General features: G+C 45.4%; 3 protein-coding genes across 4 annotated transcripts; 2 read left to right on the top strand and 1 right to left on the bottom strand.

The window, feature by feature from the left end:
• The first annotated feature begins 1,996 nt into the window (after positions 1–1,996).
• LOC112842495 (protein ANTAGONIST OF LIKE HETEROCHROMATIN PROTEIN 1-like) lies at positions 1,997–4,507 on the top strand. Its single transcript, XM_025899181.1, has 2 exons — positions 1,997–2,576; positions 3,460–4,507. Exons 1-2 carry the CDS (start codon positions 2,239–2,241, stop codon positions 4,355–4,357), a joined length of 1,236 nt encoding a protein of 411 aa, XP_025754966.1. The 5' UTR covers positions 1,997–2,238; the 3' UTR covers positions 4,358–4,507.
• Positions 4,508–5,047: 540 nt separating this feature from the next.
• Positions 5,048–7,916, bottom strand: LOC102078167 (putative C-type lectin domain family 20 member A). Of its 2 annotated transcripts, none has more exons than XM_013270637.3 (5): positions 7,230–7,916; positions 6,690–7,034; positions 6,455–6,543; positions 5,749–5,860; positions 5,048–5,647 (listed from the first exon to the last, which is right to left on the bottom strand). In XM_013270637.3, the coding sequence occupies exons 1-5, from the start codon at positions 7,516–7,518 to the stop codon at positions 5,601–5,603; spliced, it is 882 nt and encodes a 293-aa protein (XP_013126091.2). In that variant the 5' UTR covers positions 7,519–7,916; the 3' UTR covers positions 5,048–5,600. The 2 variants fall into 2 exon arrangements, with proteins under 2 accessions (XP_013126091.2, XP_019211825.1); XM_019356280.2 differs by having other exon boundaries at positions 5,749–5,839; positions 7,230–7,913.
• A 2,649-nt stretch (positions 7,917–10,565) lies between these two features.
• LOC112842361 (uncharacterized) lies at positions 10,566–11,449 on the top strand. The gene is made up of 2 exons (XM_025898658.1): positions 10,566–11,011; positions 11,064–11,449. Exons 1-2 carry the CDS (start codon positions 10,594–10,596, stop codon positions 11,435–11,437), a joined length of 792 nt encoding a protein of 263 aa, XP_025754443.1. The 5' UTR covers positions 10,566–10,593; the 3' UTR covers positions 11,438–11,449.
• The last annotated feature ends 14,143 nt before the right edge of the window (positions 11,450–25,592 follow it).

A 25,592-nucleotide genomic window follows, 5' to 3' on the forward strand; every position in this document is an offset into this window, starting at 1 on the left:
GGGTCGGACCAGCGTTGCATTGGACCCCGTGTCCAGAAGGGCCGTACAGGAAACCCCCGCAATCATCACTGGAACATGGCAAAAGTCGCCAACCTGGGTCCAGCCCACAGCGATGACCGCACTGGGTGGAAATGGCGGTGGTGTGGGGATGTCGTTCTCCCTGGCCCGTGTACTCCCACCTACACGGGCCCGTGGGCGTTTCCCTGAACCACTGCAAGCTTGGGGCACTGCCTGATGAGGTGTCCGACTTGTCCACATCCCCAGCAGCTCTGTGGTCGGCGGCGTGGGCCAGCCCGAAGGGAAGGCGACTGCAGAGAAGCCATCTGAACCAAACTGCACGGGCCCGCCGGCATCTCCATCTGCTCCGCAGGTGCTGACATAGCCCTCACCACATGTGTGTCATCAGCGCCCCCAGAGGATCCTGCAAGCATCTCCCTCTCCAACGCTAGCTCCAGGGCCACACTGAGCGTGGCCGGTCGAGCAAGCTGAGTCTGCATACGGAGCTCTTTAGGGCTCAGGGCCTGCAGGAACTGGTCCCGAACTAACTCCGCCTGCACTGATGGTGGCATGCTGTCATACGCCCTCCGGCAAAGACACTCGACTTCATGGGCCAAAATGCGAAGGGGCTCTCCTGGCAATCTGCGTCTGTTGTGGAACTCCGACCTCAGCAGCACCGGTTGGTTATACTGCCCGAAACGTCTCTGAAGTGCCCCAACCAGAGCATTATAATCCCCCCTTTGCTCCTCGGTCAGCAGCAGCAGGCATGCAGCTGCATCCTCACACAGGCACAAAGCCAATTGGAGAGCTTTATGTTCCTCAGACCAGCCAGCTGCAACAGCTAACAGCTCAAACTGTGCAATAAACACTTCCCATGGCGTCTTGCCGCCGAACTTAGGCGTTTTTATGTTCGCGGCAGCTTGCTGGGCGCCGCCATGTTTGTTTACATCACGTGACGGCGCGCCAAGCGAGGTCGACTCCCCCCACCGGAATCGCGGCCACGGTGCGAAAATGTCCCGAGCCTAGTCAAACCTGGAGAAAATCCAGCCTCAGCAGACAGCCGCAGCGCTGTTTCCCTCACTCTATGGGCAGGCGAGCGCGGACGAACCTCCCTCTCCTCCGTCTCCCTCTTAATCTTGTCCGGCAACATCCTCCGGTCTCGTGACGGTCAGCGTCGCCAGCAACAGGTTGTCGGGCGTTTCAGGCGGACGTTCTTCACTTCTGACACCAGTGTAACGTTCTCAAGAACCAAACGTTTTGGTCTCAGTTTGTCCGTTTATTCGGTGACAGGCAAACAGGCCGTTAACTCCGGGGAGAGTGCTCCCATACCACCTCACTTCAGCCCCGCAGTCACACACAACCACAAAAGACCCCCCTCCCCTTCCTGCACACATTAACTCCCTTTTTCCTGCAGCACAACCAAACATGTATCTTAAAGAAATAACAACAGTGTGCAGAGATAACCAACATGTCACTGTAAAATAACATTTAACCATCGTTACAATATAACAGGAGATTTTAAACAGAAATATATTTCTATTTTTTCTCTTGTCCACCTGGGCTGATGATTCAGTAAAAGAACTAGATGTTACAATCCCTGACAATGCATGGCTTTAAATGGAGAATATCTTGAGGGATGGCTGTTATGAGAAAAAGCAGCCCAGAAACTTTACCAGCGGCACCCATCGTTGTGTGCCTCAACTTTCGGTCTTTTACCCAAGCTAATCTGCCATTTTTTCCTTCCTTGGTTAGGTTAGGGATTAGAGATCTGTAATGGACAGTAGTGGACCTTGGATTCATCGGGTGTTTCGGCCATTATCACCAGACACCCTCATCCAAGGAGGCCTTGCCAGGGTTGATCAGGCCCCGGAGTGTGTCACTGGTTTCTGTTAAATTGTTATTTCTCTTCTTCTTTCTTCTGTTTATTTTTCTACACTTTTTTTCTTCTTCTATCTATTCACTGCAGCTGAGAAGTAATACTTATCTCTTTAACATTTATGGAGCCTCACTTCTTCAAATGGATAGAAAAGGTGATAGAGAGAAGTAAGACAAAAGGGACAAGATAGGAGGTGGAGAGAGCAGAGAGGGGAGCCCTGAGGGCGGCGCCTGATCTGGCTTCCCACACCTCCCCGCCAGATCGGGCTGCACGCTCTACCTCCCCACTGCCTCCCAGAAAAGCGAAGAAGAGAGGAACATTTTTCTTTCCATAAAATATGCAATTTTCACGCGTGTGAAGCGGAAATGTGGGAGGAAGTAGTTTGCAAGATGGCAGCTGTCGATCTAGCGTTTGAAGAGAGAGTCTCCCTCCTCTATTTACTATGGAGAGCAGAGCAGCGGCGTAAAGGACGTCCTCACCGTACCTTGGTCCATCAGGTCCTCCACAAGCGTGAGCAGTTTGGTGAGTTTCACCACTTGCTCCAGGACCTGCGTCTGGATGACGGCCGGTTTCAGCGGTACCACCTTCTGTCCCTCGCCCAGTTTGAGGAGCTGCTGTCCTGCGTCGGTGCAAGCATCGCCCGCCTAGACACCAACTACAGGCGCTCAATCCCACCTGCAGAGCGCCTGTCCATCTGCCTGCGGTTAGTAAAAGTGTTTAATACGGTAGTCCTTTATTGATACCTGTGCTAATATAAGCTAAACTATAGCAAACTGTGGTATGGAGACGACTGTTTATAATATTTCTAGTGATACTCGAAAGGTCTCATCAAGTCCTGATTTAATTCGATTTATGCTGTTATCATTGTTTGCAATGATAGCATGGCTGTGGTGTCATATCAGTGTATGCTCTCGGTGTTTGCTGATATCAAACTGTGGTATGAGGACCACTGTTGGTAATCTTTGTAGTGATACTCAGAAGGTCTATCTTATAAAGTCCTTTTTTTTTTTTTTTGAAATTTAGACCTGGTTTAATTCTGGTATAGAACCAGTTGAATATTAGTATATAATCCCCGCAGCTATCAGACTCCATAACAGGGGTCACCAGCCTTTTTAAAACTGAGAGTTAGATAAAATTGTGAACAGTTTGGTTAATCTTTAGTTATATGATAATAACAATTCTATCTCAATATGCTATGTCTTATCACAGGTTATATTTAAAAAATATTAACAATGATTTAAGAAAGGAAAGGGCTACATGTCAACATCCAACTCTTTATTTCTATTAATCTCTTACTTCATTCCTACCTGATTGACATGTTTAGGAATTATGAGTGATTTACCACTGTAGTGGTAAAAGTTGCTACCAATCAAATTAGGATATGGTAAAGTTAAAACGAAACACACCTGACTGTTTTATATTATATTTAATATATATTATGTAATTATTCTTATAATTACAAAATGTTTTATGTAAAATTTATGTTGTTTAATTTAAATCTGACATCACAAAAGTATTTTGGAATTTGAATAATGTATTTTGTAACTGCAGTACACATAATACTAATTTTAAACCATTTTTTCCAGGTTCCTTGCCACTGGGGACTCCTTTAGGACCATCGCGTCCAGTTTCAGAGTTGGTGTGTCCACGGTGTCCCAGATCGTCCCCCAGGTAGCGACGGCCATCTGGGACTGTCTAGTGGACAACTTCATGGCTGTGCCTTCAACTGGAGACTGGCGGTCCATCGCAGAGGGATTCCAGGAGCGCTGGAACTTCCCTCTCTGCTCTGGAGCTCTAAATGGGAAGCACGTCCAGATGAAGGCACCCCCCAACTCAGGATCCATGTTCCACAACTACAAGGGAACTTTTTCCATTGTTCTCCTTGCGGTTGTGGATGCAGGGTATCGCTTCCGCATCATTGATGTTGGGGGGTACGGGAGGACCAGCGATGGTGGTATTCTGGCCAACTTGACCTTTGGTCAGGCTCTTCGGGCTGGGACTCTCCATCTGCCTCCTGACCAGCCTCTACCTGGTGGAGAAGACCGTGGAGCCCAGCCCCATGTCTTTGTGGCTGATGAAGCGTTCCCACTGCGGCGGGAGCTCATGAGGCCTTTCCCTGGACACCTCCTCCCATTAGAGAAGAGGATCTTCAACTATCGCCTCTCCAGGGCCCGGCTGGTAGTGGAGTGTGCCTTCGGTATCCTGTCCTCACAGTGGAGGTTGTATCGGCGCTCCATGGAGCTCCGTCCTGAAGTTGCAGAGAAGTGTGTGAAGGCGACGTGTGTTCTCCACCATTTTCTGCGCTGTTTGGACGAGAGAGGGGCACCTGCTGTGAGGGGTGTGGCACCTGCTGTGGTGGAGCCGTTGCAAGGCCTGGGTCGTGTAGCAGCCAACAACTCCTCCAGAGAGGCTGTCCTGGTGAGGGAGAAGTTCATGGCCCACTTTTCAGCGGAGGGAGCAGTGTCTTGGCAGCCAAAAGAATAGCCTGTTTGAAGTCCCAGTGACTTCCCCACAACGGCTCTGAGCCACCCACAAACCTCTAAAGAGCGTTCCTGCCTTTTTTACATTTTTTTTTTAACTTTCTTGCCTCCAAAATAAACTAACCTCTCTTTATTCTCTTAAATAATTGGTCTTCACTATGTTTCTATATAGTAGTATATTTTTTCATTAGTATAATATGAAATAAATTCTACATGTGTCAAGTCTTGTGCCAATATTTGCTGTGTAGTAGAACTAAAACATTAGTCATTACAAAAATGTATTTGAAATAATATTAAAATTCTCAAACAGAAAAACATTACACATAAATATATAAAATATTTGTATATATACCTGGTGGAGGTGCATGTGAGTCCTCTAAGTCAACCGTAACAGGGTCATAATTCCTCCACAGCATTGTTAAAGACTCATAACCAAATACCTCAAATACTTGATTGCAGCTCTTGCGGCTCAGGGTGGCACAACCAGTTATTGGGTTTAGGGGGCAGTCAGTTATTCACAGGGCCTGGTAGATTTTTACCTCAGTCATTCAAAAACTGCACTTTGTAAAACTCAGGTCAGTTTTCCACAGATTGCATCAAGGTTCACTGTGATTCCATGAATATTAAAGTTAAAAAAATGTCATTTTAATCCCAGTCAGAAAGGGTCAGTATATATCCTGGGAAAATATTCACATCCAGAAGAGTCTGTTTAATGCATTTTAAACAGACTTTTGTGAAAACCTTTATTACCACACTTCACACAGTAATATTAATGAGGAAAAAACTAAGTGACTAGCTACAGCACACATGGATGAAGATCTCTTAGTCCGGCCTGCAAAACTCCTAAAAGGAAAACAAAATAACTCCCAAATTATCAGTGAGATGCAGCAATATGGGAGGAATGTGAATGACTTTTTTTCATCAGTCACTCATGCAGCGGCGCTCATCAAAAATCTGCCACTAATGTAAATGCTGATGAAGTATTTAAATAGATTTTTTTTTCTGTTAGCAACATTTTTGTTTCAGTTCACTGATTCATTGTGTTCCATAAAACATGCAGTGGATGGTGTGGGGATATGTAGGGTGATCAGAGATCGGTACATCTGCATGATTTAAAGAAATGTGATAGGCTTTTTATCAATAACGTTAGTTAAGCTAAGAAAGAATAATCTGCTAAGAACAGATGCACAAAAATAGGCTACTCAACATAAAGCATACAGCATCTCTGATCAACATACTGACGTTATTTAAGTCAGTATCTGTTCACAGGATGGATTCACAGTGGTTGCATCCTCTGTTGAATAAAAAAGAAAAAACAGAATAAAATCAACATTAAAGAGAAATAAATTTGCATTAAAACTGAAACTTCATTTTATTTTCTTTAGAGATCTTTACCATCCTTGTGGAAAACCTTCCCATCAGACTGCTTTCTCCATTTCAGAGTTACTCCACCACTTATTCCTTTCTCCTTCAGTCTCTCCTGGAGCTGAGATAGATAATGTTTGTTCTACAAATGTAAGGTGGAACAGGTATTTAAAGTGTACATAGTAGAGTTCTATTTGAATGTATGGTTATATGTGGCATGTAAAGTGTTTTGAGTGATCAGTAAGCTTAAAAAATTGCTGTATGTACCCTAGTACAATATGTAATTGCTCGTTTTGGTCTTGCCATTTCCCGCGACACCTTTGCTGTACCCAGAATTGTACATGCTTTGACCAAAATCAAAAATTTCATTTAATTTTTTACCTTTATTAGCTTTAAAAATCTGAATTTGACTGATTTCAGATTTTCCTTTGTTTGTGTGGCTGTGCTCAGTGTGGTCCACAACTTGTGTAGATTATACAGATGAGTCATATCCAACATGCTGCACAAACCACCCGATATACGAATAAACTCGAATTATATTATAAGTAATTCTGACAGTAATTCTAATTTTTTATTATTTGTTGAGGTACTATTGATCAGAATACAGAATCTGAATTTCTTATTTAGCTACAAACTATTTTTTTTGTAAATTTGTGCCACTTAGTCCCAAATTTGTAGTGGACTAGCTCAATAGCAGCTATGGCATTTGGGTGAAATGTCAAGACAAGTGTCTTACCATTTTCAGCAGGTCTTCTTTCACATTCATGTTAAGTTCCAGAGAGGGGTCCAGATTTATGCTCAGCTTCAGCATCTGCCTATGTGAGACTGAAACAAAAGGATTGCTCATTTGTTCTCTTATCAACTTCCAGTGCTAAAAACAAGAAACAATCCAGTGTAGAAATATTCTCCCATATAACATTCCTGCGTAGTTGTACTAAAAGTAGTATTCTCTGTTGTAGTGAAGCACTCACCTGGAGGGTCGTAGTAACAGACAAATGGTAATTTTGTTTTACAAGGCCAAAAATTCCATGTTCCTGAACTCTGCAGGGATGAAAATCCACAAGTGACTGTCATTGAGCGAATTCGGTTTGGACCATAGTTAAAGTTGCTGTAGAAGAAGCTGCTTCCATCAGACCAAAGAACATTTGGATTTCTATATAGACCGATCCATGCTGAGCTTATCATCTGCAGCTTCTGGTTCTCTCCATCGCTGGTCACAGTGGCTAGATCGATGTAGTTCTCCCTGCAGTACCTCTGAGCACTGGACCAACTACTTATTTCATTTACAAAAACAAATTCAGGATTCTGCTGTGTTCCTGCAGTTAGAGTTGTAAGAAAGGGAATTACTAGGTATGAACCGTAAATTTTGAGATCAAAATTTAAGGTAAAAACATACTACTCACCTTTGTAACAGATAAATGGATAATTAGTTGAGCATGAATAATCATACCATAACCTATAAATGTTAATCACCACACAAAACTGAGCTGTACCGTAAAAATTTGGCTCACCAGATGTCCACGTCTGATAATCAGCCCCAATCCCTGTGTACCCATTTGACCACTTCCAGTCTATCTCATTGTACAGACCAATCCAGACCTCAGAATTGTAACCAGCAGATGAAAGTGTGCTGATGAATTCATCCAGCTCTTCAGCATTTTGAATGGTAACCAGGTCTGTGTATGTCTGCCTGCAGTAGGTCTGAGCGTCAGTCCAATTCTTTGCATCAGCAACAAAGTGGTACTGACGGGGGAGGCAGGTGGAGATGTGCCACCCTGACAGAAAAGACATGAATTTCATAGAATATATGATGTTTCAGTATTCCCCAGACACAACCCATCACACATATTAATCAAGCCTCTTTCCATCTTTAATTTTTTTTTACATCTTTATTTAATATTCATTATGTTGATGTGCATGATGGATGTTCTATTTTTCAGTTGCCTTTTCTTATATCAAAATGACTGTCATAAAGACTGCCCTCGCTTTGTAACTTACAAGAAAAAATAAACAACATTACATTTGTGGGCCTACGTGACCTTAGAATGAAGAGACGACCAAGACCAACTTTTTTTTTCTTTCACAATCACTGTTCAAACATAACTTTAGCAATACATTTTAACACTAATGTGCACTAAATATCTACTAATGTGGATCAGCCCCCTTCCTGATTTCATATTTTTTCTATCTTTGTCACACTTAAATGTTTCCGATTATCAAACAAATTTAAATATTAGGCAAAGATGACAGACTTGAACATTAAATGCAGTTTCTAAATGAAGGTGTTAATTATTAGGGTGAGAGGGGCAAAAAGTGTGAAAAGGTGATTGCTAAACCCAATAACTGGCCAGTTATTGCAATCAAGCAGGATTGGAGGAATTTTGGCCCACTTATCTTTGCAGAATTGTTGGAATTCAGCCACGTCGGAGGGTTTTTGAGCACGAACTAGCTTTTTAAGGTCATGCCACAGCATCTCAATCGGATTCAGAACTCGCACTAGGCCACTCCAAAGCTTTCATTTTGTTTTTATTAAGCCATTCAGAGGTGGACTTGCTAGATTTGGATCTTTGTTCTGCTGCAGAACCCAAGTTTGTTTCAGCTTGAGGTCACCAACAGACTGGCGGACATTCTCCTTTAGGATATTTTGGTAGACAGCAGAATTTACCGGAAAAAGGCTTCAGGTCCTGAGGCAGTAAAACAGCCCCATATCGTCACACTATCATACCATATTGAACTGTTGGTATGATGTTCCCTTTTTAGAAATGCTGTGCTACTTTTTAATCAGACACACCCCTTCCAAAAAGTTCAGCTTTTGCCTGGTCAATCCACGGAGCATTTCTCTAAAAGTCTCGGAGATCGTCAAGATGTTTTCTTGCAAAACCGAGACAAGCCTTTGTGTTCTTTTTGCTCAGCAGTGGTTTTAATCCTGGATCTCAACAATCACTTTTTCACATAGAGCCATGTAGGTTTAGATTTCCCCCCCCTTAATAATAAACACCTTCATTTAGAAACAGCATTTTGTGTTTACTTACGATATATTTGTCTAATATTTAAATTTATTTGATAATGTGAAACATTTAAGCATTTCGGATCACTTAAATGTTTCAGATAGAAAAATATAGGAAATCGGAAAGGGGGCAAAACTTTTTCACATCAGTTTAAACTCTTTTTTTGGTGTGCTCAAGCACCCCTAAAAATAACAATATTAATGGCTGTAATAAGAGCGCATTTTACTGTTTTACAGGCACTGTGTGACCTTGCATTAAACATATTGAAAGGTATGTTTATTCTGTCTACTTATGCTTATAGTGAACTACAAATGAAAAAGGAAAATATCGGACTTCCAGCTGATTAACAAAATTACTTTGAAACATAAATAAGCTCTAAAGGAAAAGTCAGGTGAGTTTATTTTAGCCCTGTCTTACATTTGCTTTACATATTATACCAGAGCTGATCAGGAGAAGGAAAGGGAGGAAAAAAACATTTCAGAGGATGCAAAAGACATATTTAAGGTCCGGTCATGAGTCTTCTTTCAGGCAATGATTTGGATAGTCAAATAAGGGCCATCTTGGTTAAATGTTGGTTGAGCCTCCCTTAAACACAATATTAATAGTGCAGAGTGCATCGTGAGTAACAAAGGAAGAAAGTCGGTGGAGATCTAAGCAAACAATATAGTCTTCACTAAGTCCCCTTTGAACACGGGGAAGTTTATGTCCATTTTAAAGAAGAGAGAGAAAAGCTCATTAAGTCAGTGTCACTACTTTTAATATCACTGTCATGGTGAGCTTTTATTACATATGATTTGCATGTTTGTCCTCACTTGTGTGTGCTCGACATCAGGTGGTTTTGCATCTTTACTTATTTGAATCATATTTGCTGTAACTTCCAATGCCCTCTTTCCCAGGTCTCTGTTGGAAAATACATTTTAATCTCAAGTAGCCTTTCACCTGATTAAATAAAGGATAACAACATAATAACAAGATGGTCTTGAACATCTCACAGTCTGAACTTAAACACTCGGCCCTTCTCCTCCATGACACACATTAATAGCTAACATGAAAGAACCATTGTGCTAAGGACTATTTTTTCTTTTTTGTCCAGAAAGTTCAACATTACTGGCAAAAACACGCAGTCATGGACATTGAGCAGGCATAGGTACATACAGTACTCCCATTAATACACAGAGTGCTTAGGTTTGCAGTGAGGTAAGGTGAGCTTTAACACCCCCCATCATTGGGGCTCAAAGCATCTACAAAATATCTTTCCTCCAAAGTTTCACCATCATCCCTCGTAGCATACTTGAACATGTACCTCTTTCTTCTGTTCATTCCATAAGGCTCCAAGGACCACTCATCCTGAAGAGCCTTGGGTAATGGGTACAGCGGAGAAACATCACATTCCTCCTTGGAGCTTTAACAAGGGGTGTCTCACTAATAGTGGAAGGCATTGTGCTGAGTTTTAGGCTTCAGTTTTCCTTGTGATTGTGTTCAGTCCCTCTCTCACACATGGTGATGAAAGCTTTGTTTCTCATCCTTTTTACACTTGTTTGATTGCTTGTTTTCTGTGGCCTCATCAGTTGCTCAATAGGTGGAATTCAAGGTTGGACACAGTTCAGTAATCAGCAGGTGAGACGGACTTCAGCACCTTTTTTTTAAGTTCATTTTTATAAATCCACAAAAAGCTTCTTATACCCTGATTAAACACACACAAGTTTCTCAAAATTTGATGAGGAACAGGAGGATGACTCTACCTTTCCTCCCCAGCAGTCCAGGCCACCGAGTGGGGCTAAAGTTGCACCCCCGGTGGACAGCAATTTGTACGAGGTCTGCAAACGGGCTGCCACCAAACTAGGCATCCCATGGCCAGCCGCCCAGGATGCCGAAGGGGCAGAACGCGACCTGTATGACTGCAAGAGGCTCCCACCAGTGGAGCCTTCAGTGGCGTATCACCTTCACCCTAACCACAGGGCAATCTCAGCTTCTTATAGCATTTCTTTGCCCAACAAGATGGATCGCCTCACGGCATCTATTTATCAAAGGATGTACAAATATGCTGCACAGTCAGTATGCTCGCTTTGCAGTCACACTGCTATCAGCATATCAGGCAGAAATTCTGGAAGACATGGGCCATCAGCTTGACTCAGGTTCCCCGAACCCAGCCCTCTGGGATGAAATCTGCGTGGTTAATGATCTCATTCTTCGCTCCTCCAGGGGAGCAGTCCAAGGGTGTGGCCGCGTTGTGGGCCTTGCAGTCTCCGGTGAGAGAGCCTTGTGGCTAAACCTGTCAGGCCTAGGTGATGCTCAGAGGGCTGAGGTAATGGATGCAGCCTATGACCTCAGGCCTAGGTGATGCTCAGAAGGCTGAGGTCATGGATGCAGCCTATGACCCAACCAAGGGTCTCTTTGGCCCAGCCCTGGAGAGAATGAGAGAAACAAGCACCCGCAGAAAGCAGGAGGGAGAAGCATTCAACCTCTGCTTACCCAGAAAACCTAACTCTCAGCCCCAGCAGGTGCCAAGAGCTGGCTTTGCCGCAACAGCAGCAGCTGTGAGAGGGAGACAGAGTGGAGTCAGAATGCAGAGAGGAGCAGGAGGCCCGCAGTCTGCCCACCAGGCCAAGGTAGAGAACCAAAGACCTTGGGGCAAGCATTCCTTTGCAGCAGCTGCTGCAAAGAACAAGCCGTCACACCCCGGAGAGGGGAAAAAGAAGCGGTCAGCCTAGCACACCTGCAACATTCTGTGTCACCGATCTCTTCTCCCCCAAAGAGAAGGAAGGTGAAGGGGTAACCAAATCACTCCGAGGTTCAGGGTCTCCAACAGTTTCCAGTTCACCAGGAGCACCCTCTCAGTCTCCTCCTCCAGTTCAGGGAGGACAGACTGGTGGACAAATGGCGCAGTGTCACCAAGCACTCCTAAGCACTCTGTCTGTGTCACCAAGCACTGCCCAGAGTGACCAGACACTTCACTGTGGTTGGGGGTAACAAAAGAAGTAAAACATGCGTTTAACTGTGAAAAAATAACTAAATTCAACTGTAAAAAAAATAATTGTAAATTCAGACATGTGAGCTTGTGGTGAAAAGAAAGCTTCAGTAAGGCAGGGTAAAAAAAAATTACAAATAATAATAATAAAACAATTTGAAGGATAATACAACATAAAATCAACGACCTCCTCGGCTGAAATTGGTCCAGCCCAGAGTTGATAGTGACACACTGACCCCACCTTTCATTGTTTATATGTTACAAAGAAAAGAAAAAAAGAAAGAAAGATAGAAAACATCTGCAAAAACAAAAATTCAGCATCGGCCCACCAGCATATGCCCGGTATGCTCGTTGGCCAGTCCAGCTATTGTAAAACGCATAAAGGCAATAAGTCAAAAGCAAAGTTTCTTTTTCTTCTTTTTGTGCTTTGTTGTTTACGTTAAATACATGTTCTCTGTGGTCAGTGTCTGTATGTTACAGTATACTGTCTTTTAAAAATGGCCACAGTGGTCCAACACACGACTCCTTGCAGGCTGCCTTTGACCTACACGCCTTCAGGCCAGCCGTGAACCTCAGCAATCCCACCATAGCCAACATCTTCATCTTGTATGCTGTCCTCGCTGTGGTGAGTACAGAGTGAAACCTACGAGGTGATTGGATGTTTTGTATAAAATTTGAAAGGAACAATTGTTCCTTTCCCCTTTGCTGTGTACTGTGCTGATGCTGTTTTCAAAACCTACCACACTCAGTATCAGTGTCACACTGAGATATTTCAAAGATAACCTGAATAAATACAAATAAAATACAAATAAAGGGAAACAGCTGTCCAAACCTCTGTCTCTATGTAAAAAGTAATTACACCAATGTGTTAAATCAACAATCAACAGTGATTAATCACATTTTTTTATAGAGATGACTTCATGAGCAACACCCAGGCCGGAATATGGCCAGAATATTTTAGTCAAGAAATCACTTAACTAGAATGTGTCTGACAAAGTGAAGTTGACTAAAAGATCTCAGAAAGCAACATCGTGGACATCTAAAGAAACAGCTAAGAAACACTGAACTCTATCAGTCTGGAAAGGGTTACAAAGGCATTTCAAATGCTTTGGGAATCGAACCACGATGAGGGCCTTTGTCAAGAGATTTATTCTAAAGACACTTCTTCAGCTAAGAGTCTAAGAGGAGAAACACACACAGACGCTGCAGCATTTACTTGTATACAAGGGCGATCACAGAACGCTCACACCAGAGTGGGGGCCCTGTGATGCGCGCTCTGTTCTTGCACGTGTCTTTATTTATACATAAGAAAAATGAATACATTTGACGTGAGCATGTGCGTATGTGATTGTGCGTGTGTGTGTGTGTGTGTGCGTGTGTGTGTTTTGGGGGTGCGTTTGTGTGACCTCCTGCTGACCAAAAGGGTCATAAAAGCAGGAAGCTTACAACACAAGAAACAGATCTTTCAGATAGGATGTATCTACAATAAAACCTCCCCCAACACAAAGTGGTTAGAGGTGCTCAGGATCAAAGGAATGGCTTTGATAATACTGCTTGAACTAAGACTGTACAAATTTAAGAAACACAATGGCAACATTCAACAATTAGACCTAACAGTAGTCTTTTCGGTGAGGTTAGGATAGCACTTCAAGTGCAGCATCATCCTGGATTTAGGTGTCAAGACTGATATGCATCTTTCTCTCCCTGTGGCTTTTTACATCTGGAATCAAACAGAATTGCAACTCATGAAAGAATTGTTTCCATACAAACATGCAGACTGCCTTCCAGTTTAACTCCACTCCTCAGCTTGTATAAAACCCTTTATAGTTCACTCTGTCTCCCTGCCCCAAAAAGCCACAGTACAACCAGAGATTATATATGCCAAGTAATGAGATGAAGAATAGGGACGATGACATGTGGAGTTGATGCTGAGGAGAATTTACAACATCTGCCTTCTTTGTTGTGGCAAATGCATGAGTTGGACCAATGTTTTGGTTAATTCCATGTCTGAACCAGACATGAAGAACCCTCGGTTTCTTGTTATGAAACTGAGTGCTCTTATGGGATGAACAAGAAAATAATCTCATATATTGTAATTCAGAAAAAAATGAGAAATGAGAAAAATATTAAAAAAAAAAAAAAAAGCCAAAACAAAACACTGGTCATATCTTTAGAAAGCAACATTATGCCACAGACTGTCACTGTTGTGAGTCCATCCATTAGTTTGCAAAAACTTGTTATGAAGCCTCAAGCTGTGCACTTTTGCCGTGACAGTCTAGACATGTTGAATCTGGGATGTGACAAGTGAGTGTGGATTTCACTGTTTAATTGAGGCACACGCTCAAAGGCTTGCAAGTTGTCAGTTACACAAAGGAGAACATAATTTATACAATGAAAGTCACATTGTATTAAATAAGACTTGAAACTAGTGACTCTGGCCACGAATTCATCAGGAAAGTGTTTCCTGAGGTTGTGGATCAAAGTCTTTGTTTTCCAGACTTCCATAGAAGAAGAATTATTTTCGAAACCAAATGAGTTCCCTCCTCACGGCCATCAGGAATACTGAAAGCTGAATTACTGGCTTCACTTTCCAAACGCCAAAGCTACATTCATGTTTTATATGCAGTCTATGGTTCTGGCATTTATTGTTACTGTGACTGTGAAGTGTCCCTTGTGTTAACGGCACAAACTGCTGACAACAATCCATGAACGCTCCAACCTCCTGAAAGAATTGACTGTCAAAGTCTTGTGTTCATCTATGGTAGGTCAGCTACACAGTATTACACAGGTGGTTCTAATGTTAAAATCTTTCTCCTGAGATACAAAGTTTTGAATTATCATGTGCCATGATAACTTACAGATCTCACTGTGCCATATTATCCCAGTAGAGCACTTTGATCAATGACTACAGGCTTGCTTGTCGTTCCTAGAGCCTCTAAAAGTAGAATGCGAGGCAGAGCCTTCAAGTCTCAGGTTCCTTTGTAGAACCATTTACACTTTGGATTCAGGAGACAGACGTCCCCTGTATTTTTAAGGTTAGCCTTAAAGTGTTCCTTTTTGAAACATCACTTAGTTATGCATCTTACATCAGTCTGTTGGAGGCCTTCCCATGATGGACACAGCATTTCTTCTCCACGTGTCTATGTGCCACTGCTGAACGTCATTAACAATGCCCTCTCTCTCCTGTAGTCTGTGTTTTGTTGATCGTTCTTCCTCTTTTATGTTTTTTCTTTAACCTAAGAGCTTGGTTCTGCTGAATGGTTCTTCCTATTAAATGGGAGTGATTTTTGGACTTCTCTCTGGTATTGTATGGCCTAGCTGATGATATAAAGCACTTTGAGGTGGGTGGTGTTATGCATTGGCTCTGTAACTGAGCTAGCTAATTATTCTGTATGTAAAAAATAAAAAAAACATAACAGAAACAATTATTTATCTTGTATTTTTAAAGGTTTTTTTTTTTTCAGGATCATTTACAAAATGACTGCATCCATACTCAATAGTTTTTCGGGTACAAAATGTTAGTTTTCATCCTTTGATTAAACTCATTGACACAATGGGGGTGTGACATCACACCAGAGAGAAACGTGAACAGGCAAAGGTCTCCCCATGATTTTCCAGCCTATTCTATGGACTAAAATTGACTAAAATTATTATTTTAGTTTCATCAGATCTCTCCATTGTGAACTAAAATGGCTCAAAATGATCAATATATTAAAAACATTTGCGCTCTCTGGAAAAACAGAGCGCAGGAGCCCAGGAAGAGATCCAAGACCTGAAACATAAGGAGATTGGAAAGAAAGCGTTGTGAAATCTAGAGGGAACCTCCAGGTTTCCACACCGGCTGTGACGGACACTTAGAAGCGGGTGAGATGGATATCAGAGTGCAGGAGCCCAGGAAAAGATCCAAGACCTGAAACACAAGGAGATTGGAAAGAAAGCGTTGTGAAATCTGGAGGGAACCACGCCGGCTGTGACGGACACTTAGAAGCGGGTGAGATAGATATCAGTGTGCAGGAGCCCAGGAACAGATCCAAGACCTGAAACATAAGGAGAGTGGAAAGAAAGCATCGTGAAATCTGGAGGGAGCCTTCAGGTTTCCACGCCGGCTGTGACGGACACTTAGAAGCGGGTGAGATAGATATCAGTGTGCAGAAGCCCAGGAACAGATCCAAGACCTGAAACACCAGGAGAGTGGAAAGAAAGCGTCGTGAAATCTGGAGGGAACCTCCAGGTTTCCACGCTGCTTGTGATTGACACTTAGAAGTAAGTGAGATGGATATCAGAGTGCAGGAGCCCACAAACAGATCCAAGACCTGAAACACAAGGGGACTGGAAAGAAAGCGTTGTGAAATCTGGAGGGAACCTCCAGGTTTCCAAGCCGACTGTGATGGATACTTAGAAGCGGGTGAGATGGATATCAGTGTGCAGGAGCCCACAAACAGATCCAAGACCTGAAACACAAGGAGATTGGAAAGAAAGCGTTGTGAAATCTGGAGGGAACCTCCAGGTTTCCACGCCTGCTGTGACGGACACTTAGAAGCGGGTGAGATGGATATCAGAGTGCAGGAGCCCAGGAACAGGTCCAAGACTTGAAACATAAGGAGATTGAAAAGAAAGCGTTTTGAAATCTGGAGGGAACCTCCAGGTTTCCAAGCCGACTGTGACGGACACTTAGAAGCGGGTGAGATGGATATCAGTGTGCAGGAGCCCACAAACAGATCCAAGACCTGAAACATAAGGAGATTGGAAAGAAAGCGTCGTGAAATCTGGAGGGAACCTTCAGGTTTCCACGCTGGTTGTGACGGACACTTACAAGCGGGTGAGATAGATATCAGAGTGCAGGAGCCCAGGAACAGATCCTAGACCTGAAACATAACTGGAGTGGAAAGAAAGCGTCGTGAAATCTGAAGGGAACCTCGAGGTTTCCAAGCCGACTGTGATGGATACTTACAAGCGGGTGAGATGGATATCAGAGTGCAGGAGCCCAGGAACAGGTCCAAGACTTGAAACATAAGGAGATTGAAAAGAAAGCGTTTTGAAAACTGGAGGGAACCTTCAGGTTTCCACGCTGGTTGTGACGGACACTTAGAAGCGGGTGAGATGGATATCAGTGTGCAGGAGCCCAGGAACAGATCCAAGACCTGAAAGATAAGGAGATTGGAAAGAAAGCGTCGTGAAATCTGGAGGGAACCTTCAGGTTTCCACGCTGGTTGTGACGGACACTTAGAAGCGGGTGAGATGGATATCAGTGTGCAGGAGCCCAGGAACAGAACCAAGACCTGAAACACATGGAGAGTGGAAAGAAAGCGTCGTGAAATCTGGAGGGAACCTCCAGGTTTCCACGCCGGCTGTGACGGACACGTAGAAGCGGGTGAGATAGATATCAGTGGGCAGGAGCCCAGGAACAGATCCAAGACCTGAAACACAAGTAGATTGAAAAGAAAGCTTTGTGAAATCTGGAGGGAACCTCCAGGTTTCCACGCCGGCTGTGACGGACACTTAGAAGAGGGTGAGATGGATATCAGAGTGCAGGAGCCGAGGAACAGATCCAAGACCTGAAACACAAGGAGATTGGAAAAAAAGCGTCGTGAAATCTGGAGGGAACCTTCAGGTTTCCACGCTGGTTGTGACGGACACTTAGAAGCGGGTGAGATGGATATCAGTGTGCAGGAGCCCAGGAACAGAACCAAGACCTGAAACACATGGAGAGTGGAAAGAAAGCGTCGTGAATCTGGAGGGAACCTCCAGGTTTCCACGCCGGCTGTGACGGACACGTAGAAGCGGGTGAGATAGATATCAGTGGGCAGGAGCCCAGGAAGAGATCCAAGACCTGAAACACAAGGAGAGTGGAAAGAAAGCGTTGTGAAATCTGGAGGGAACCTCCAGGTTTCCACGCCGGCTGTGACAGACACTTAGAAGCGGGTGAGATGGATATCAGTGTGCAGGAGCCCAGGAAGAGATCCAAGACCTGAAACACAAGGAGATTGGAAAGAAAGCGTTGTGAAATCTGGAGGGAACCTCCAGGTTTCCACTCCTGCTGTGATGGATACTTAGAAGCGGGTGAGATGGATATCAGTGTGCAGGAGCCCACAAACAGATCCAAGACCTGAAACATAAGGAGATTGAAAAGAAAGCGTTGTGAAATCTGGAGGGAACTTCCAGGTTTCCACGCCTGCTGTGATGGATACTTAGAAGCGGGTGAGATGGATATCAGTGTGCAGGAGCCCAGGAACAGATCCAAGACCTGAAACACCAGGAGATTGGAAAAAAAGCGTCGTGAAATCTGGAGGGAACCTTCAGGTTTCCACGCCAGTTGTGACGGACACTTAGAAGCGGGTGAGATGGATATAAGAGTGCGGGAGCAAAGAAAATGATCCAAGACCTGAAACAGAAGGAGAGTGGAAAGAAAGCGTTGTGCAATCTGGAGGGAACCTCCAGGTTTCCACGCCGGCTGTGACGGACACTTAGAAGTGGGTGAGATGGATATCAGAGTGCGGGAGCAAAGAAAATGATCCAAGACCTGAAACACAAGGAGAGTGGAAAGAAAGCGTTGTGAAATCTGGAGGGAACCTCCAGGTTTCCACGCCGGCTGTGACGGATACTTCGAAGTGGGTGAGATGGATATCAGAGTGCGGGAACAAAGAAAATGAGCCAAGACCTGAAACACAAGGAGAGTGGAAAGAAAGCGTTGTGAAATCTGGAGGGAACCTCCAGGTTTCCAAGCCGACTGTGATGGATACTTACAAGCGGGTGAGATGGATATCAGAGTGCAGGAGCCCAGGAAGAGATCCAAGACCTGAAACACAAGGAGATTGGAAAGAAAGCGTTGTGAAATCTGGAGGGAACCTCCAGGTTTCCACGCTTGTTGTGACGGACACTTAGAAGCGGGTGAGATAGATATCAGTGTGCAGGAGCCCAGGAAGAGATCCAAGACCTGAAACACAAGGAGATTGGAAAGAAAGCGTTGTGAAATCTGGAGGGAACCTCCAGGTTTCCACGCCGGCTGTGACAGACACTTAGAAGCGGGTGAGATGGATATCAGTGTGCAGGAGCCCAGGAAGAGATCCAAGACCTGAAACACAAGGAGATTGGAAAGAAAGCGTTGTGAAATCTGGAGGGAACCTCCAGGTTTCCACGCTTGTTGTGACGGACACTTAGAAGCGGGTGAGATAGATATCAGTGTGCAGGAGCCCACAAACAGATCCAAGACCTGAAACACAAGGAGATTGGAAAGAAAGCGTTGTGAAATCTGGAGGGAACCTCCAGGTTTCCACGCTTGTTGTGACGGACACTTAGAAGCGGGTGAGATGGATATCAGTGTGCAGGAGCCCACAAACAGATCCAAGACCTGAAACACAAGGAGATTGGAAAGAAAGCGTTGTGAAATCTGGAGGGAACCTCCAGGTTTCCACGCTGGTTGTGACGGACACTTAGAAGCGGGTGAGATGGATATCAGTGTGCAGGAGCCCACAAACAGATCCAAGACCTGAAACACAAGGAGATTGGAAAGAAAGCGTTGTGAAATCTGGAGGGAACCTCCAGGTTTCCACGCCGGCTGTGACAGACAGTTAGAAGCGGGTGAGATGGATATCAGTGTGCAGGAGCCCAGGAAGAGATCCAAGACCTGAAACACAAGGAGATTGGAAAGAAAGCGTTGTGAAATCTGGAGGGAACCTCCAGGTTTCCACGCTTGTTGTGACGGACACTTAGAAGCGGGTGAGATAGATATCAGTGTGCAGGAGCCCAGGAAGAGATCCAAGACCTGAAACACAATGAGAGTGGAAAGAAAGCGTCGTGAAATCTGGAGTGAACTTCCAGGTTTCCACGCTGGTTGTGATTGACACTTAGAAGCGGGTGAGATGGATATCAGAGTGCGGGAGCAAAGAAAATGATCCAAGACCTGAAACACAAGGAGAGTGGAAAGAAAGCGTTGTGAAATCTGGAGTGAACTTCCAGGTTTCCACGCCGGCTGTGATTGACACTTAGAAGTGGGTGAGATGGATATCAGAGAGCGGGAACAAAGAAAATGATCCAAGACCTGAAACAGAAGGAGAGTGGAAAGAAAGCGTTGTGCAATCTGGAGGGAACCTCCAGGTTTCCACGCCGGCTGTGAAGGACACTTAGAAGCGGGTGAGATGGATATCAGTGTGCAGGAGCCCAGGAACAGATCCAAGACCTGAAACATAAGTGGAGTGGAAAGAAAGCGTCGTGAAATCTGAAGGGAACCTCCAGGTTTCCACGCCGGCTGTGACGGACACTTAGAAGCGGGTGAGATAGATATCAGTGTGCAGGAGCCCAGGAACAGATCCAAGACCTGAAACATAAGGAGAGTGGAAAGAAAGCGTCGTGAAATCTGGAGGGAACCTTCAGGTTTCCACGCCGGCTGTGACGGACACTTAGAAGCGGGTGAGATAGATATCAGTGTGCAGAAGCCCAGGAACAGATCCAAGACCTGAAACATAAGGAGAGTGGAAAGAAAGCGTCGTGAAATCTGGAGGGAACCTTCAGGTTTCCACGCCGGTTGTGATGGACACTTAGAAGCGGGTGAGATGGATATCAGTGTGCAGGAGCCCAGGAACAGATCCAAGACCTGAAACACATGGAGAGTGGAAAGAAAGCGTCGTGAAATCTGGAGGGAACCTCCAGGTTTCCACGCCGGCTGTGATGGATACTTACAAGCGGGTGAGATGGATATCAGAGTGCAGGAGCCCAGGAACAGGTCCAAGACTTGAAACATAAGGAGATTGAAAAGAAAGCGTTTTGAAATCTGGAGGGAACCTCCAGGTTTCCAAGCCGACTGTGACGGACACTTAGAAGCGGGTGAGATGGATATCAGTGTGCAGGAGCCCACAAACAGATCCAAGACCTGAAACACAAGGAGATTGGAAAGAAAGCGTTGTGAAATCTGGAGGGAACCTCCAGGTTTCCACGTCTGTTGTGACGGACACTTAGAAGCGGGTGAGATAGATATCAGAGTGCGGGAGCAAAGAAAATGATCCAAGACCTGAAACACAAGGAGAGTGGAAAGAAAGCGTTGTGAAATCTGGAGTGAACTTCCAGGTTTCCACGCCGGCTGTGACGGACACTTAGAAGTGGGTGAGATAGATATCAGAGTGCGGGAACAAAGAAAATGAGCCAAGACCTGAAACAGAAGGAGATTGGAAAGAAAGCGTTGTGAAATCTGGAGGGAACCTCGAGGTTTCCAAGCCCACTGTGATGGATACTTACAAGCGGGTGAGATGGATATCAGAGTGCAGGAGCCCAGGAACAGGTCCAAGACTTGAAACATAAGGAGATTGAAAAGAAAGCGTTGTGAAATCTGGAGGAAACCTCCAGGTTTCCACGCCGGCTGTGACGGACACTTAGTAGCGGGTGAGATGGATATCAGTGTGCAGGAGCCCACAAACAGATCCAAGACCTGAAACACAATGAGAGTGGAAAGAAAGCGTCGTGAAATCTGGAGGGAACCTTCAGGTTTCCACGCTGGTTGTGATTGACACTTAGAAGCGGGTGAGATGGATATCAGAGTGCGGGAGCAAAGAAAATGATCCAAGACCTGAAACACAAGGAGAGTGGAAAGAAAGTGTTGTGAAATCTGGAGGGAACCTCCAGGTTTCCACGCCGGCTGTGACGGACACTTAGAAGTGGGTGAGATGGATATCAGAGTGCGGGAACAAAGAAAATGATCCAAGACCTGAAACAGAAGGAGAGTGGAAAGAAAGCGTTGTGCAATCTGGAGGGAACCTCCAGGTTTCCACGCCGGCTATGAGGGACACTTAGAAGCAGGTGAGATGGATATCAGAGTGCGGGAGCAAAGAAAATGATCCAAGACCTGAAACACAAGGAGAGTGGAAAGAAAGCGTTGTGAAATCTGGAGTGAACTTCCAGGTTTCCACGCCGGCTGTGACGGACACTTAGAAGTGGGTGAGATAGATATCAGAGTGCGGGAACAAAGAAAATGAGCCAAGACCTGAAACAGAAGGAGATTGGAAAGAAAGCGTTGTGAAATCTGGAGGGAACCTCCAGGTTTCCACGCCGGCTGTGGCGGACACTTAGAAGTGGGTGAGATGGATTTCAGAGTGCAGGAGCCCAGGAAGAGATCCAAGACCTGAAACACAAGGAGATTGGAAAGAAAGCGTTGTGAAAACTGGAGGGAACCTCCAGGTTTCCACGCCGGCTGTGAAGGACACTTAGAAGCGGGTGAGATGGATATCAGTGTGCAGAGCCAGGAACAGATCCAAGACCTGAAACATAAGTGGAGTGGAAAGAAAGCGTCGTGAAATCTGAAGGGAACCTCCAGGTTTCCACGCCGGCTGTGACGGACACTTAGAAGCGGGTGAGATAGATATCAGTGTGCAGGAGCCCAGGAACAGATCCAAGACCTGAAACATAAGGAGAGTGGAAAGAAAGCGTCGTGAAATCTGGAGGGAACCTTCAGGTTTCCACGCCGGCTGTGACGGACACTTAGAAGCGGGTGAGATAGATATCAGTGTGCAGAAGCCCAGGAACAGATCCAAGACCTGAAACATAAGGAGAGTGGAAAGAAAGCGTCGTGAAATCTGGAGGGAACCTTCAGGTTTCCACGCCGGTTGTGATGGACACTTAGAAGCGGGTGAGATGGATATCAGTGTGCAGGAGCCCAGGAACAGATCCAAGACCTGAAACACATGGAGAGTGGAAAGAAAGCGTCGTGAATCTGGAGGGAACCTCCAGGTTTCCACGCCGGCTGTGATGGATAGTTACAAGCGGGTGAGATGGATATCAGTGTGCAGGAGCCCAGGAACAGATCCAAGACCTGAAACACAAGGAGAGTGGAAAGAAAGCGTCGTGAAATCTGGAGGGAACCTCCAGGTTCCACGCCGGCTGTGGCGGACACTTAGAAGTGGGTGAGATGGATTTCAGAGTGCAGGAGCCCAGGAAGAGATCCAAGACCTGAAACACAAGGAGATTGGAAAGAAAGCGTTGTGAAAACTGGAGGGAACCTCCAGGTTTCCACGCCGGCTGTGAAGGACACTTAGAAGCGGGTGAGATGGATATCAGTGTGCAGGAGCCCAGGAACAGATCCAAGACCTGAAACATAAGTGGAGTGGAAAGAAAGCGTCGTGAAATCTGAAGGGAACCTCCAGGTTTCCACGCCGGCTGTGACGGACACTTAGAAGCGGGTGAGATAGATATCAGTGTGCAGGAGCCCAGGAACAGATCCAAGACCTGAAACATAAGGAGAGTGGAAAGAAGCGTCGTGAAATCTGGAGGGAACCTTCAGGTTTCCACGCCGGCTGTGACGGACACTTAGAAGCGGGTGAGATAGATATCAGTGTGCAGAAGCCCAGGAACAGATCCAAGACCTGAAACATAAGGAGAGTGGAAAGAAAGCGTCGTGAAATCTGGAGGGAACCTTCAGGTTTCCACGCTGGTTGTGATGGACACTTAGAAGCGGGTGAGATGGATATCAGTGTGCAGGAGCCCAGGAACAGATCCAAGACCTGAAACACATGGAGAGTGGAAAGAAAGCGTCGTGAAATCTGGAGGGAACCTCCAGGTTTCCACGCCGGCTGTGATGGATAGTTACAAGCGGGTGAGATGGATATCAGTGTGCAGGAGCCCAGGAACAGATCCAAGACCTGAAACACAAGGAGAGTGGAAAGAAAGCGTCGTGAAATCTGGAGGGAACCTTCAGGTTTCCACGCTGCTTGTGATTGACACTTAGAAATAAGTGAGATGGATATCAGAGTGCAGGAGCCCACAAACAGATCCAAGACCTGAAACACAAGGGGATTGGAAAGAAAGAAGACGTTGTGAAATCTGGAGGGAACCTCCAGGTTTCCAAGCCGACTGTGATGGATACTTACAAGCGGGTGAGATGGATATCAGAGTGCAGGAGCCCAGGAACAGGTCCAAGACTTGAAACATAAGGAGATTGAAAAGAAAGCGTTTTGAAATCTGGAGGGAACCTCCAGGTTTCCAAGCCGACTGTGACGGACACTTAGAAGCGGGTGAGATGGATATCAGTGTGCAGGAGCCCACAAACAGATCCAAGACCTGAAACACAAGGAGATTGGAAAGAAAGCGTTGTGAAATCTGGAGGGAACCTCCAGGTTTCCACGTCTGCTGTGACGGACACTTAGAAGCGGGTGAGATAGATATCAGAGTGCAGGAGCCCAGGAACAGATCCTAGACCTGAAACATAACTGGAGTGGAAAGAAAGCGTCGTGAAATCTGAAGGGAACCTCGAGGTTTCCAAGCCGACTGTGATGGATACTTACAAGCGGGCGAGATGGATATCAGAGTGCAGGAGCCCAGGAACAGGTCCAAGACTTGAAACATAAGGAGATTGAAAAGAAAGCGTGTGAGATTGAAATCTGGAGGGAACCTCCAGTTTCCACGCCGCTGTGACGGACACTTAGTAGCGGTGAGATGGATATCAGTGTGCAGGAGCCCACAAACAGATCCAAGACCTGAAACACAATGAGAGTGGAAAGAAGCGTCGTGAAATCGGAGGGAACCTTCAGGTTCCACGCTGGTTGTGATTGACACTTAGAAGCGGGTGAGATGGATATCAGAGTGCGGGAGCAAAGAAAATGATCCAAGACCTGAAACACAAGGAGAGTGGAAAGAAAGCGTTGTGAAATCTGGAGGGAACCTCCAGGTTTCCACGCCGGCTGTGACGGACACTTAGAAGTGGGTGAGATGGATATAGAGGCGGGAACAAAGAAAATGATCCAAGACCTGAACAAAGGAGAGTGGAAAGAAAGCGTGTGAAATCTGGAGGGAACCTCCAGGTTTCCAAGCCGACTGTGATGGATACTTACAAGCGGGTGAGATGGATATCAGTGTGCAGGAGCCCACAAACAGATCCAAGACTTGAAACATAAGGAGATTGAACAGAAAGCGTCGTGAAATCTGGAGGGAACCTCGAGGTTTCCACGCTGGTTGTGACGGACACTTACAAGCGGGTGAGATAGATATCAGTGTGCAGGAGCCCACAAACAGATCCAAGACCTGAAACACAATGAGAATGGAAAGAAAGCGTCGTGAAATCTGGAGGGAACCTTCAGGTTTCCACGCTGGTTGTGATTGACACTTAGAAGCGGGTGAGATGGATATCAGAGTGCGGGAGCAAAGAAAATGATCCAAGACCTGAAACACAAGGAGAGTGGAAAGAAAGCGTTGTGAAATCTGGAGGGAACCTCCAGGTTTCCACGACGGCTGTGACAGACACTTACAAGCGGGTGAGATAGATATCAGTGTGCAGGAGCCCACAAAAAGATCCAAGACCTGAAACACAATGAGAGTGGAAAGAAAGCGTCGTGAAATCTGGAGGGAACCTTCAGGTTTCCACGCTGGTTGTGATTGACACTTAGAAGCGGGTGAGATGGATATCAGAGTGCGGGAGCAAAGAAAATGATCCAAGACCTGAAACACAAGGAGAGTGGAAAGAAAGCGTTGTGAAATCTGGAGGGAACCTCCAGGTTTCCACGCCAGCTGTGACGGACACTTAGAAGCAGGTGAGATGGATATCAGTGGGCAGGAGCCCACAAACAGATCCAAGACCTGAAACACAAGGAGATTGGAAAGAAAGCGTTGTGAAATCTGGAGGGAACCTCCAGGTTTCCACGCCGGCTGTGACAGACACTTACAAGCGGTGAGATAGATATCAGTGTGCAGGAGCCCACAAAATCCAAGACCTGAAACACAATGAGAGTGGAAAGAAAGCGTCGTGAAATCTGGAGGGAACCTTCAGGTTCCACGCTGGTTGTGATTGACACTTAGAAGCGGGTGAGATGGATATCAGAGTGCGGGAGCAAAGAAATGATCCAAGACCTGAAACACAAGGAGAGTGGAAAGAAAGCGTTGTGAAATCTGGAGGGAACCTCCAGGTTTCCACGCCGGCTGTGACG

This window comes from Oreochromis niloticus, linkage group LG15 (assembly GCF_001858045.2).
Source record: "Oreochromis niloticus isolate F11D_XX linkage group LG15, O_niloticus_UMD_NMBU, whole genome shotgun sequence".
In the NCBI taxonomy this organism is placed as follows: domain Eukaryota; kingdom Metazoa; phylum Chordata; class Actinopteri; order Cichliformes; family Cichlidae; genus Oreochromis; species Oreochromis niloticus.

Bases quoted from the DNA above. Each gene is read 5' to 3' on its own strand.
- LOC112842361 (XM_025898658.1), top strand. From the start codon at position 10,594: ATGCCGAAGGGGCAGAACGCGACCTGTATGACTGCAAGAGGCTCCCAC. The intron at 11,012-11,063 runs GTGATGCTCAGA...CCTCAGGCCTAG, and splicing joins GCTAAACCTGTCAGGCCTAG to GTGATGCTCAGAAGGCTGAG.
- LOC102078167 (XM_013270637.3), bottom strand. From the start codon at position 7,518: ATGAAATTCATGTCTTTTCTGTCAGGGTGGCACATCTCCACCTGCCTC. The intron at 7,035-7,229 runs GTGAGCCAAATT...CTCTAACTGCAG, and splicing joins TTATCAGACGTGGACATCTG to GAACACAGCAGAATCCTGAA. The intron at 5,648-5,748 runs GTAAAGATCTCT...TTTATTCAACAG, and splicing joins GAAGGTTTTCCACAAGGATG to AGGATGCAACCACTGTGAAT.
- LOC112842495 (XM_025899181.1), top strand. From the start codon at position 2,239: ATGTGGGAGGAAGTAGTTTGCAAGATGGCAGCTGTCGATCTAGCGTTT. The intron at 2,577-3,459 runs GTTAGTAAAAGT...CATTTTTTCCAG, and splicing joins CGCCTGTCCATCTGCCTGCG to GTTCCTTGCCACTGGGGACT.